This window comes from Mus caroli, unplaced genomic scaffold (genome assembly GCF_978045245.1).
Source record: "Mus caroli unplaced genomic scaffold, Mus_caroli_1 scaffold_2, whole genome shotgun sequence".
Taxonomy (NCBI): Eukaryota; Metazoa; Chordata; class Mammalia; order Rodentia; family Muridae; genus Mus; species Mus caroli.
This window is the reverse complement of record NW_028227257.1, coordinates 7,090,978-7,102,619: the sequence shown is the minus strand read 5'-3', so window position 1 is coordinate 7,102,619 and position 11,642 is coordinate 7,090,978. Positions and strand designations below refer to the sequence as shown.

Genomic DNA, 11,642 nt, shown 5'->3' with positions numbered 1-11,642 from the left:
AGTGGTGCACCAACGGCCTGTCCGATCTGCGGCCGTTCTATCGCCCGCCGTGCTCCCCAGGATCAGGCGTTCGCCGGTCACACACAGACCTTTGGATCCAAGGCAGTCGCGGAGGTGATTAGCTCGGAGACGGTGAATGAGCGTCTCGAACGTGCCAGTGAGTAAGATGGCGAGAAGGGCAGACTTGCGAGGGAGCAGGGATGCTCGGCGCTCGGCTGCATGCCCTTTGCACGTGCGCAGTGGGTGTGCACTCCGAGCGATCGATCGGGCACGATTCGCGCCTCCATTTTTCTAGAAGAGAGCGAGAGACCGAGACCCTGATCTGCGGGTACGGGGTCAGGGGGGCGTAAGGAAGCGGGCTAGTGCGGTTGGCTAGGGTCTGTAGTGGATCACGTGAAGGACCGGGGCTAACGGAGAGGATGGCAGGAGGCCGCTCGCCCCAAGTCCGTGTCCTAGAGTTGGCCGGCCCGGCCTGCACCCCGGCTCTCAAAGGGCCTCGGTCCCGGTGGGTCCAAGCCTTCCGCCCTGAGCAGAAGTGGTCGCGCGGCTTCGCTTTGGGCCCCCTGCATTCCCGGGGTGTTAGCGTCCCCGGGGCGAGCTCCTCCTGTCTCGTGCCTCGGTGTCCCCTCCGGGAAGGATATAAGTTATCTGTGTCCCATTGGAAGTTAAGCGGGGAGTTAAGTAAAGGCTCAGCCTCCTTCTCCCACCCCCGTTTTCTTTAAATGTCGTGATACAACCCCAGATGTTTCCTGACAGGAGTGAAGAGATGATAGGTCAAATGGTTAAGTTCTGGGCTCTGGAGTGTGCAGGCTCCCCCTCAACTTTGCGGGGTAGGGGAGGGAGGGCTTAACTTGAACGGGTGCCCAAGATTCTTGGAACACATTTCACCCTCTGTTGTGTCCCAATATCTTACGCAGGGGTAGATTTGTATTCATTTCTTTCTTTAAAAAAAAAACTTATTTAGCTTTATTTTATGTGCATTGGTGTCTAGGTGGCAGGCCCCATGGAACTGGAGTTAGAGACAGTTGTAAGCTGCCATAGGAATTGAAACCAGGTCCTTTGGAAGAGCAGGCAGTGCTCTTAACCACTGAGCCATCTTTCCAGCCCCCATTTCTTTCTAATGAACACGAATATATTGAATAGCTTCGTTTAGTGATTGGATGCTAACTAGGTGCTTGGCACCACATCTGCCAGGAGGAACTGCATGGTGTTATTAAGGACTCTGGTCAGTACTATGCCCTGTGGCCTTGCTAGTCATTTTGTTTAAAACTGAGCCCGGGGTGTCTGTCAGCAAGCATTGTAACTCTTGGCTGTTTCTCCAGGCTACCTTCTTGCTTGATGTCTCCAGACTCCTATAGTCAAACATCTAACCACACACATACTTATCAAATTACCCACCCAGGTTGATTAAGAAACTATCATCTTCAGTTTTGTTTGGAGAGCTTAGATCTTAAAAGTATATGTGTTTGGATTTTTACATTTATTTGTTTTGATGGTAATCATTTTTTTGTTTGTGATAGGATCCCACTGGCTGGCCTGTGATAGGGATATATAGACAAGGCTGGTCTCAAAATCACAGGGATCCGCCTGCCTCTGCATCCCAAGTGCTGGGAATAAAGACATGGGGCATGTGCTTGACACATTTTTATTAAGCAGTTTAACTTAGAATCTTCCCAAAGCATTGAACTTAGCTTATATTTTCATTTTGTTATCCTTATTTGCTTTTTATGATGTATTTGTGTGTTCATGTACTACCTCATCAAGTTGTATAATTATAATAATGAGCTCGGTTGCCTGGAAACAAGTTTTAAAAATAAACACAACAGTCACTAGTAGATTTACATTCCAGCTGGTGTAAAGTGGTCCAGGCAGCCACTGAAACATAGCTATCTGCCGATTGCAGACTCCACTGTTGACAGAAGAATCGGAGGGATAGCTACAGGGAATAAAAGTTTATCAGCGAAGAGAAGATGGTCAGGGATCCTATTGTATCTATCAGTGACGATATTTGAATAGTTTCTTTATGCACTTTCTGTGCACCATTTTGATTAAACTCCGGTAACTTAGGTAACAGCTGAGGAACCTGAACAGAGAAAGCAAGGTCACCATCCTAAGATAAAACACCTACTGAAGCTGAGCTTGAAGTGTGTGTTATGCCTGGCCTAGGAGCCCTGTGCTTCCAGGGCCTGGGCCGTGCCTCTCCCTGCCTTTTACTCAGTGCCTGGTTTCCCTTGCAGCAGTCAGGGAAACTGTCATCCTCTTCTGCAAAATGTACAGAACCAAAGTGGGTTTGAAGGACCGGCAGCAGCTCTACAAGCTGATCATTAGCCAGCTGCTCTACGACGGTTACATTAGTATCGCCAATGGCCTCATCAACGAGATCAAGCCCCAGTCGGTGTGCGCCCCCTCGGAGCAGCTCCTGCATCTCATCAAGCTAGGTAAACCGTGGGTGTGGATTCCAGAGGGACGGTCTACAGACTGAGATCACTCCTGTGTACCTTCAATGTGGATGTATGCAGAATACAGTGGTGGTACTGAAAGAGTGGGTGGAGTCCGGGGACGAAGCTGCTTCTCATGTATTGTACCCATCTGCCGGGCACTCCCCTCAAGTCCCAGCTCAGGACTCACGGCCCTCTCACCCCTATAAAGATGATTACCCTGTCTCCTCCATGCTCCTCCGCTTGGTTCCCTTCTTAACAGACACTGTCGGAAGCTTGCTTTGTTCTTTGACTCAGTTCCACGCCGTCTTCACCTTCCTGTTCCATACTCACCCGGTAGACCAGAATTTCTGTTGATATCAGGATCGTGGGTTAGCTATTGATACCTGTTGAAATAAATAATTTATAAAGGGTCCTGGTGCTAGCAAGTTCCAGCTACCCACCCCAAAGATTTACACACACCCACAGCCTTTATATTTGACATGCCTTAAGCATCACTGCTGCTGGGCCACTTCCTAACCTTACTAAATTTTATATTCTGCCTTGGCTGCCCTGGACCCAGACGGCTGCCCAGCTGGGCTGCGCTCTCCCAGCTCCTTCACCCAGCCATGCCTCTCCGTCCTCCACTCGTCTCAGGCATGTCTCCTCCACCTTCTCTTCCTGGCATGGTGGATCTCCTCCCTCTTCTCTCAGTCAGGAATCCTAAAAGTCCCACCTTTGTCCTGCCCAGCCATTGGCTGCTGACATCTTAGTGTCTTAGTGTGGACAGTCATGTAAGGAGTTTTGGAGACACAAATCAACATTATAATGCACTCAGCATAGGCCACACCCACTCCAGATACCTGCCTTACCCCCTCCGCAGTGTTTGAAATCCCCCAGCTGCATCCAACATTACTCTGAACATTATGGGAACTTTGTTTTGTTTCAGGTTGCTTTCAGTCAATTTCCTGCTTTCAGCAAGTGATTGCCACACACGCAAACACACATACACATGCACATAGGGAGAGGTGTTTTAAGACTTTAATTCTAGATATCCTTAAAAGTGTATAATGTTGGGCTGGAGAGATGGCTCAGCTGTTAAGAGCATGACTGCTCTTCCAGAGGTCCTGAGTTCAAATCCCAGCAACCACCTGGTGGCTCACAAACATCTATAATGATATCTGATACTCTGTTCTGACACATAGGGTATATGCAGATAGAGCACACATATGCATAAAATAAATAAATGATCTTTTTTAAAAAAAATGTATGACGTTGAAGCAATATAATATTGAAGACTTGTTCTGATGGGTTATTTAAAATTTTTAAACAGCCAAGCAGGTTCGTAGTTATAGCTGAGGCCGCTTTGTTTTGTAAAGCAGGAGTTGAGGCCACAAGAGTTCTTGATGTGCTTCGAGTCCCTGTACCAATTACCGTTATTTTTATGTGATAACGTGAGGTTGTGTTTAATCCAGCCCTCTCTTGTTTGTTATGAGGGATGATTTTTATTATTTTGTGTGTGTTGTTTGCATGTATGTGCATATACCATATGAGTGCCTGATGCCCACAGAGGCTAGAAGAGGTCACCCAGTCACCTAGAACTAGTATGAGTGGTTGTTAGTCACCATGTGGATGGTGGCAACTGGACCCGAGGACAGCAAGCATTCTTTACCATTGAGCCATCTTCCCAGCCTCTTTGTTTTGTTTTGAAGACAAGGTTTCCCTGTGTAGCCCTGGCTGGCCTGGAACTTAAATTATGTAGACCAGGCTGGCCTTTGCTCTCTGCCTCCTGTGAGTGTTGGGATTAAAGGTGAGCACCGCCAGGCGTGGAGGCAGAGGCAAGCGAATTTCTGAGTTCGAGGCCAGCCTAGTCTACAAAGTGAGTTCCAGGACAGCCAAGGCTATACAGAGAAACCCTGTCTCGAAAAACCAAAAAAAAAAAAAAGGTGAGTGCCATCATGCCCAGCTATTTGTTTACCTGCTTGCTTGCTTGCTTGCTTGCAATAGGATTTCATGTCTCCCAGGCTACCATGAACTCAATGTGTATATTAAGTTGTGGAACTTAAACTCAAGATCCCCCTGCCTCAGACTCCTATGGGATTACAGGCTCTGTCATAAATAACAATAGCCCTAAAGGTTAGAGTTGAGGGCTGAAGGACTAGCTCAGTGAAAGCCTATTTGCCTGGCAGGTGTGAGGCCCTGGGTTGTCCTCAGCAGCACAAAATAAGCCAAGTGTTGTTTTCCATTCTGAACGGGAAAGATGGAATGATGGCCGCACTGCTGCTTTCGTTGCACTTTGTTGTCGGGTTAGAGCGAGTGAATGGCTGTGGAGGCAGAAATCCCCTTTCCCAGCCCACTCTGCCCATGGAGTGTGCCTCACATAGCATGGCATGGGCAGGGCTCATGATCCATCCGCTCCAGGATGGGTCTTTGCGTTTACAGATCTTCTCACGCTCTTCTCTTGATTCCTTTAGGGATGGAGAACGATGACACTGCGGTCCAGTATGCCATTGGTCGCTCTGACACGGTTGCCCCGGGCACAGGGATTGACCTGGAGTTTGATGCAGACGTTCAAACAATGTCACCAGAGGCTTCCGAGTATGAGACCTGTTATGTCACTTCCCACAAAGGCCCATGCCGCGTGGCCACCTACAGCAGAGACGGGCAGTTGATAGCCACAGGATCTGCTGATGCTTCCATAAAGATACTGGACACAGAAAGAATGTTGGCCAAAAGTGCCATGCCGATTGAGGTACCATTCCCGCTACCACTGCTCCAGACAGCGTGGCTGTGTTGTCACCAGCTCTGGTTTGCCCCGTGGGACTGTGGGCGTGGATCCCATGCCTCTATGCCTTGAGCATCTATCTCTCCTTTTCTTGTTGGTCCAGGTCATGATGAATGAGACTGCACAACAGAACATGGAGAACCACCCAGTGATTCGAACTCTTTACGACCACGTGGATGAAGTCACGTGTCTTGCTTTTCACCCAACAGAACAGATCCTGGCCTCAGGCTCAAGGGATTATACTCTAAAATTGTTTGATTATTCCAAACCATCTGCAAAAAGAGCTTTCAAATACATTCAGGTTAGACCTAACGGGGGCACTTGACTTTCTGATACAGTATTTCAAGTGGTCTCGGGGATCAGCCTACAAAGGATGTGCCCTACGTGGCACTTAGATAAGATGCCATTGAGGTTAGGGGTCACTGGCTGTCCTTTGCCCAAGCAAGACTGCAGATGAGCAGGGTATGGTGGATCACACAATAACCCCAACATTTGAGGTCTGTCACAAGTTCAAGGCTAACCTGCTGCATAGTCAACTCCTTGCCAGCTTGAGCCATAGAGGGAGACCCTATCTCAAAAGGGGGTTTAGGAATGGGTCACTTTTATGACACTGGGATCAAGCCTCAGGACTGGGGGGGGGGACACAAAACAATGGAGAGGGGCTGAGGGGAGACAAAAGAGGAAAGCTCTGCCTTCCTAAAAGTACCTATAAGCCACCGAAGTGCTCCATGCAGTCTAATCTAGGCTTAGAATGTTGTCAGCTTCTGAGACTTACTGATAAATTAGCTCACCGTTTCTGGCTGGCTGGTCCAACTCAGCTGTTCAGGCTCAGCTCTCCAAGTTCACTGATGCAACCTGGCTTCTCTCGATTCCTCCTGAGTTGCTCTGCTTGGCCTCATGCTAACTTTGGCAATGTGTTCTAATCTTCTGGGTCCTCATTCTCTGGCTTCACCTGTGTCTAGCTTCTTCCCTCTTCACCCTGTCTCTCTAAAACTCTCCCTGTAAAACTAACACACACTCTCTCTCTCTCTCTCTCTCTCTCTCTCTCTCTCTCTCTCTCTCTCTCTCACTGTCCCTCAAGTAGCTTCCCTTTCCTCTCTCTTCTCGTGAGAACTGGGTATGTCATCTCTGATTCATCATTTTGCCACTCAGACAGCACTTTCTAACATGAGTGGTTCCTTCTACAAAATAAATTTTCTGTCATTGTTTGAGATTAAAGGTGTGTACTAAGGGTTTGTTTTTATTCAGATTCCATCCCATGCTCATTTGCAAGTGCAGTTCCTGTCTGAGTTTAGGACTATGTGATCAGTAACTAGTTCTAGAAAGAACCAGTTTTCCGTGTCCCAGAAAGTGCTTTTGTCCCTTCTGTCCCCTGCAGCTCAGTCAAGTGCAGGTGACTGACCCTGTGCCTCTGTCCTCAGGAAGCCGAAATGTTGCGTTCCATCTCTTTCCACCCTTCTGGAGACTTCATCCTGGTGGGAACTCAGCATCCCACGCTTCGCCTGTATGACATCAACACCTTCCAGTGTTTTGTCTCCTGCAATCCCCAAGACCAGCACACCGATGCCATCTGCTCCGTTAACTATAATCCTAGTGCCAACATGTATGTCACTGGCAGCAAGGACGGCTGCATCAAGCTGTGGGATGGCGTCTCCAACCGCTGCATCACAACCTTTGAAAAGGCTCACGATGGGGCAGAAGTCTGTTCTGCCATTTTCTCCAAGAATTCCAAGTACATCCTCTCAAGTGGAAAAGACTCTGTAGCTAAACTCTGGGAAATATCCACAGGGCGGACACTGGTGAGGTACACAGGTGCGTGAGAGCGCTGCTGGCATTTCTTGGGGATCACAGTGCTAAGCAGGAATGAGGCACTGGAGGAAAGGGATTCAGAGAAGGCTTTGGCCCATCCCTAGGTCAGTGCAGATGGCCTCAGAAGAGATCCAGTGTCTGTATGTGAAGTAGACCTCAGACAAGAAGACAAGCTCAGTTCCCCTTTAGTTCCTGGTAGCTTTAGTTTGTAGGGAGTGGCTGTGCCCAGGCGCTTTTTATGGTGATTATGTTTGGATTTGCCCAGCGCAGTCGACAGATGAGGTCTGGGTACAGTGAGTGGTGGCTACTGCTGAGCTCAGATCTGTTCCCTAGCAGCTAAGAGTGGTGTTGGATAGAAAACCTCTGTGGTAGTTCCACTGCCTTCCTCTTGTGAGGTGTTTGCGGCTCGCATTAAATACAGATTCAGAGCTCGCAGGAGACCTGTATTGTAAGGAGCTGAGTTAGCCTCTGGAGAGGGACATGGAAGAGCTGGTGGCACCCAGGCCACTAGGGTGCAGCACAGTTCCTCTGTGTGGCACAAGCTAGTTACTGCTTAAAGGGCCACTCCTGTGACTTTATATGACGTCTTCGAACCAGGTGCTCCTGGCATGCAGAAGTGCTCAGAGTGAGTGAGGAAGCTTTCGGTTTACAGGTGACAGCCCTTGCTTTCCCGGGGACAGTGCACCCAGACAGCCATGTTCCCAAGTGCTACCAGGAGCTCAGGGTGCTTATTTTAGTAGGGCATTGGAGTTTTTGTTTTTGTTTTTCTTCAAAGGAATATATAGACACGTTCCTTATTCCCTAATTCCTAAGTCAGCTCCCTGACAGGGAGTAAGGCTTTCCCATCTGTTTTTGGTTTTGTTTTTTTGTTTTTTCGAGACAAGGTTTCTCTGTATAGCCCTGGCTGTCCTGGAACTCACTCTGTAGACCAGGCTGGCCTCAAACTCAGAAATCCACCTGCCTCTGCCTCCCAAGTGCTGGGATTAAAGGCATGCGCCACCACGCCCGGCTCCCATCTGGTTTTAAGATATCCTTAGAAAGCAGAGTGTTCTTGCAATGGCGACAGAAGGGAACTGAAGACGATGTTAGATGTGCTGAGTTCATGGTGCACAGGTCAGTGGTCTTAGTCGGTAAATGGGCTGTGGGGGGAAAAAGGTGAGCCAGAATTTATAAAGGGAAAAAGTCAAAATTTGCAGTATTTTGCAAGGGAATTGAAGGGGACAGTTGGTTATAAAATGAGCAGCCATAAACTCTGGAAAGAGAACTGGTGGTGCCTTTCTTGACTCATCAAACTGTCTATAACTCAAGGGACTGTGTTGTTTTATTGGTGAAAGTTTGAAAAAGTTAGCCCATTTTACTGATAAGTCATTTGGTAAATATACAGAAAGGTAATTGTCAGGTCAAACATTGAAATATATGGCTGGTGAGTCTGTCCGTGCACACAGAACGGCGGTGTCGGCATCACTGAGAGTCACTGGAACTTAGGAATATACTCACAGTTCACTGCAGAAGCCAGCGTCTACTACAGAGCATTGAGTGGCTCTGCCCTGCCCCCATCACTACACGCAGCCTTTCAGATAACCTCTCCTGGTAGCATCTCCTTAGTGCTGTGTGCTGAGACTCATTTGTCACTTGTTTTAATTCTCAGCACCAGAGAGAGTAGACACTAGAGAGTTGAGAAAGGGCAGGCTTATAGTAGGCCATCTATCCCGCTAACTATGAAGGATATGTCTTTCCTCCATAGCCGTGTTCTTCTTACAGATCTCATGCATACATGCTCTCAGTGAAAGTAGCGTGTGACTTCTGGTTTCTGGAACTGGAAGTGCGTGTGCAGTACGTGGGTATTTGGGAGGCCATCATGAAATGCCCTGGCTGTCTTAATCTTTTATGCATTGCTTTAAACATGAACCATCTATTCATAGTCATGAAATGATAACGTTTCCTTTTGAAAGGTGAGTGTTCATATGGTTTGTCCCAGTAAGTCTGAATGGTAGGAGATAAAGGTGTGTACAAAAGATTTTACACAACATTGCTCAGTGACTACAAGCTGTATGCCCAGCAGCAAAAGGATCATTAGGGAAGGCAGACAGAGCCTAGCACTGTGGGTTTGACCACTGTTGGAGAGAGGTGCTATGCCATAGACCACCTGCCAGTGGCCAGAGTGAACAAACAGGCCTTGGCTGGTGGGCCTGGGGGAGACAGTGTGGGCACAGTCTGAGGCGACCTCACATCATCGGGCTAACATGTTGGTTTGTGTGACAGGCGCAGGTCTGAGCGGACGGCAAGTGCACCGGACACAGGCGGTGTTCAACCACACTGAGGACTATATTTTGCTGCCGGACGAAAGGACCATCAGCCTGTGCTGCTGGGACTCCAGGACAGCTGAGCGCAGGAACCTGCTGTCCCTGGGCCACAACAACATCGTGCGCTGCATAGTGCACTCCCCCACCAACCCTGGCTTCATGACATGCAGCGATGACTTCCGAGCTCGGTTCTGGTACCGGAGGTCCACCACTGACTAAACTGGCCCCATCCTAGGGTTCTTGTCTCAGGACTCTGCCCTCCTCCCTGTGTCCTCACCGGCTGTGGAAGTGAGCAGCTTGCACCATCTGTGGCAGGGGTGTGGCCGCCTGGCTCCTGCCTCGGATCTGTGTGTGGGAGCTCCTTTTTTACCTTGACGTAGACGCGTGGTGGGAAAAGTTGTCCTATTACAGTGATTTCCATGTGGTCTCCACCAGCTCAGTGAGTGCAGGACTCGGCACAGCCTTCAGCTCTCATTCCTGGAGAAGGACAGCGTGTGGCCTCGGGGGCACACTTGTCACTTCCTGCGTTGTCCTGACCCCTCTGTATTTTCTTTCCAGATGCATTTTGACACGTGAGGAGGGCGATATCTCTGAGGACCCGGGTTCCATGTAGAACCATCTTGCAGGGAACCCAGTCCCACCCTGAGGTGACATTGTCCTGGTAATAAAGCTCAGATCTACAACCTCACGGTTCCTCCTTGTTCACGTGAAACGGAGGCTTTCTAGCCCCGCCCCCTCCTGTCCTCCACCCCTCAGTACCAACAGTGCAGTGCTTGCTGTTAGGAATGGTGAACAGCCTGCAAGCCCAGTAGAGCAGGAGGATCAGGAGCCTAAGGCCTTAGCTAAACAGCAAGTTTGAGGCCAGCCTGGGCTACATGAGCCCCTTTCTCAGGAAAAACAAACAAACAACCAAATAGGTGCCATAGCCCATACCTTAATCTCAACTCTTGGGAGCCAGAGGCAGGTGGATCTCTGTGAGATCCTAGCCTGGTCCAAATATGAGTTCTGGGGCAGCCAGAGCTATAGAGTGAAACCTTGTCTCAAAAAAGGAGGTAAGGATCGGATCCATTCAGTCGGAACCACAAGAGCCTGCCATCCCCTGCTGGGGGTGTCCCAGCCAGGCGCCCCGGGGCCCACGCTCCCTCCCGGAAACTTGCTGCAGCACTCCAGCTGATACCTTTTCCTCTCTGGAAGTGCTTGGGAAGCTGGCAGTGTTCTCTGTGTTAAGTCACATGCAGATGACCCAGCCCTGCATGACTCTCTTACTAACACAGTCTGCTTTCTGTCTCTCCTGGGGCCCTCAGGACCTGGGCAGAAGTATCTAGAAACAGTGTAAGGTCACCGACTAAGCAGTGACAGGCCCCAGGAAGTCACTCCTGAGTTGTGAGAACTTTGACATAAAAGATCTGCTCCCTCCTCCCCACTGGGGATCCCTGGGTTTGTGGTGGTTCCTAAAGAGCCGTTTCTGTCAGCAGGACGTAGTAACTGACACGTTGATCTTGCGTGTTCTGTCCAGTGTTTGACCCTGGCCACCTGGGGGTGCTACCCATAGGTTATAAGAAGGCTAGTGGACAGGGACAAGGACAACCAGTGCTGTCTAGGCAAGCTTTGTTCCTCTGGCGTCCCTGGTGCTTTCTGGCTGTGGCACAGCAGACTTGACACCTGTGTTGCCACCCGCACGCCCAGAGAGAGGTTCTGGGGTGCTGCGGTCACTTGGGAATTAAAATAATGCAGCCTCCTCCGGGCCTGCCTCGGTGCCAGTAGTTTGAGGGCTGACAGGTGCAGAATGAAGATGCTCTTCTGTTTCCAAAATAGTTCCTCCCCACCCCCAAGCCCTCCTTGTCCTCTTCCTTCTTCCTTTCAAAAACCACACTAGCGTTTGAGCTGTTGCTCATGTCCAGAATATCACATACTCATTCTCTTCACAGAACACCTCGCTAATTGTACCACATAACACTCTGGCATTTGAATGAGAAATTTATGTCTGGTCAGGATAACCTACCCCTTCTATGTTGTTTTTTTAAAGATGTGATTTCTAAAATAAATTTTTTTTATATAACAGTGACATAAAGGTAGTTTGTGTCTTTGGAGATTGCCATGAGCCTTCTTGACCTTGAACAGCGGTTCTTAAGCTGTGGCTGTGGGTGGCGTGGCTCACAGCTTGGCACATAGGCTAGAAATCCTAGGTGCGTTCAGATGGGCTCTTTACCCTTCTACTCTGAACAGAAAGGACCTGAGTATAGATCCCTTTCTTTGGATCAATTCAAGATTATTTTTGCTTTGCATCTTGGTTTTCTTTAGAAAAGCAACATGGGAGAGTCTGGTCTC

At 49.1% G+C, this 11,642-nt stretch overlaps 1 protein-coding gene across 4 annotated transcripts; it reads left to right on the top strand.

Moving 5' to 3' along the window:
* The first annotated feature begins 3 nt into the window (after nt 1-3).
* Nucleotides 4-9,997, top strand: Cstf1 (cleavage stimulation factor subunit 1). 4 transcript variants are annotated; one of them, XM_021155792.3, is made up of 6 exons: nt 4-157; nt 2,241-2,438; nt 4,892-5,169; nt 5,306-5,503; nt 6,624-7,014; nt 9,274-9,997. In XM_021155792.3, exons 2-6 carry the CDS (start codon nt 2,270-2,272, stop codon nt 9,531-9,533), a joined length of 1,296 nt encoding a protein of 431 aa, XP_021011451.1. In that variant the 5' UTR covers nt 4-157; nt 2,241-2,269; the 3' UTR covers nt 9,534-9,997. The 4 variants fall into 4 exon arrangements, with proteins under 4 accessions (XP_021011451.1, XP_021011453.1, XP_021011450.1 ...); XM_021155794.3 differs by having other exon boundaries at nt 16-157; nt 2,238-2,438; XM_021155791.3 differs by lacking the exon at nt 4-157 and adding an exon at nt 235-328 and having other exon boundaries at nt 2,238-2,438.
* Nucleotides 9,998-11,642: the final 1,645 nt, after the last annotated feature.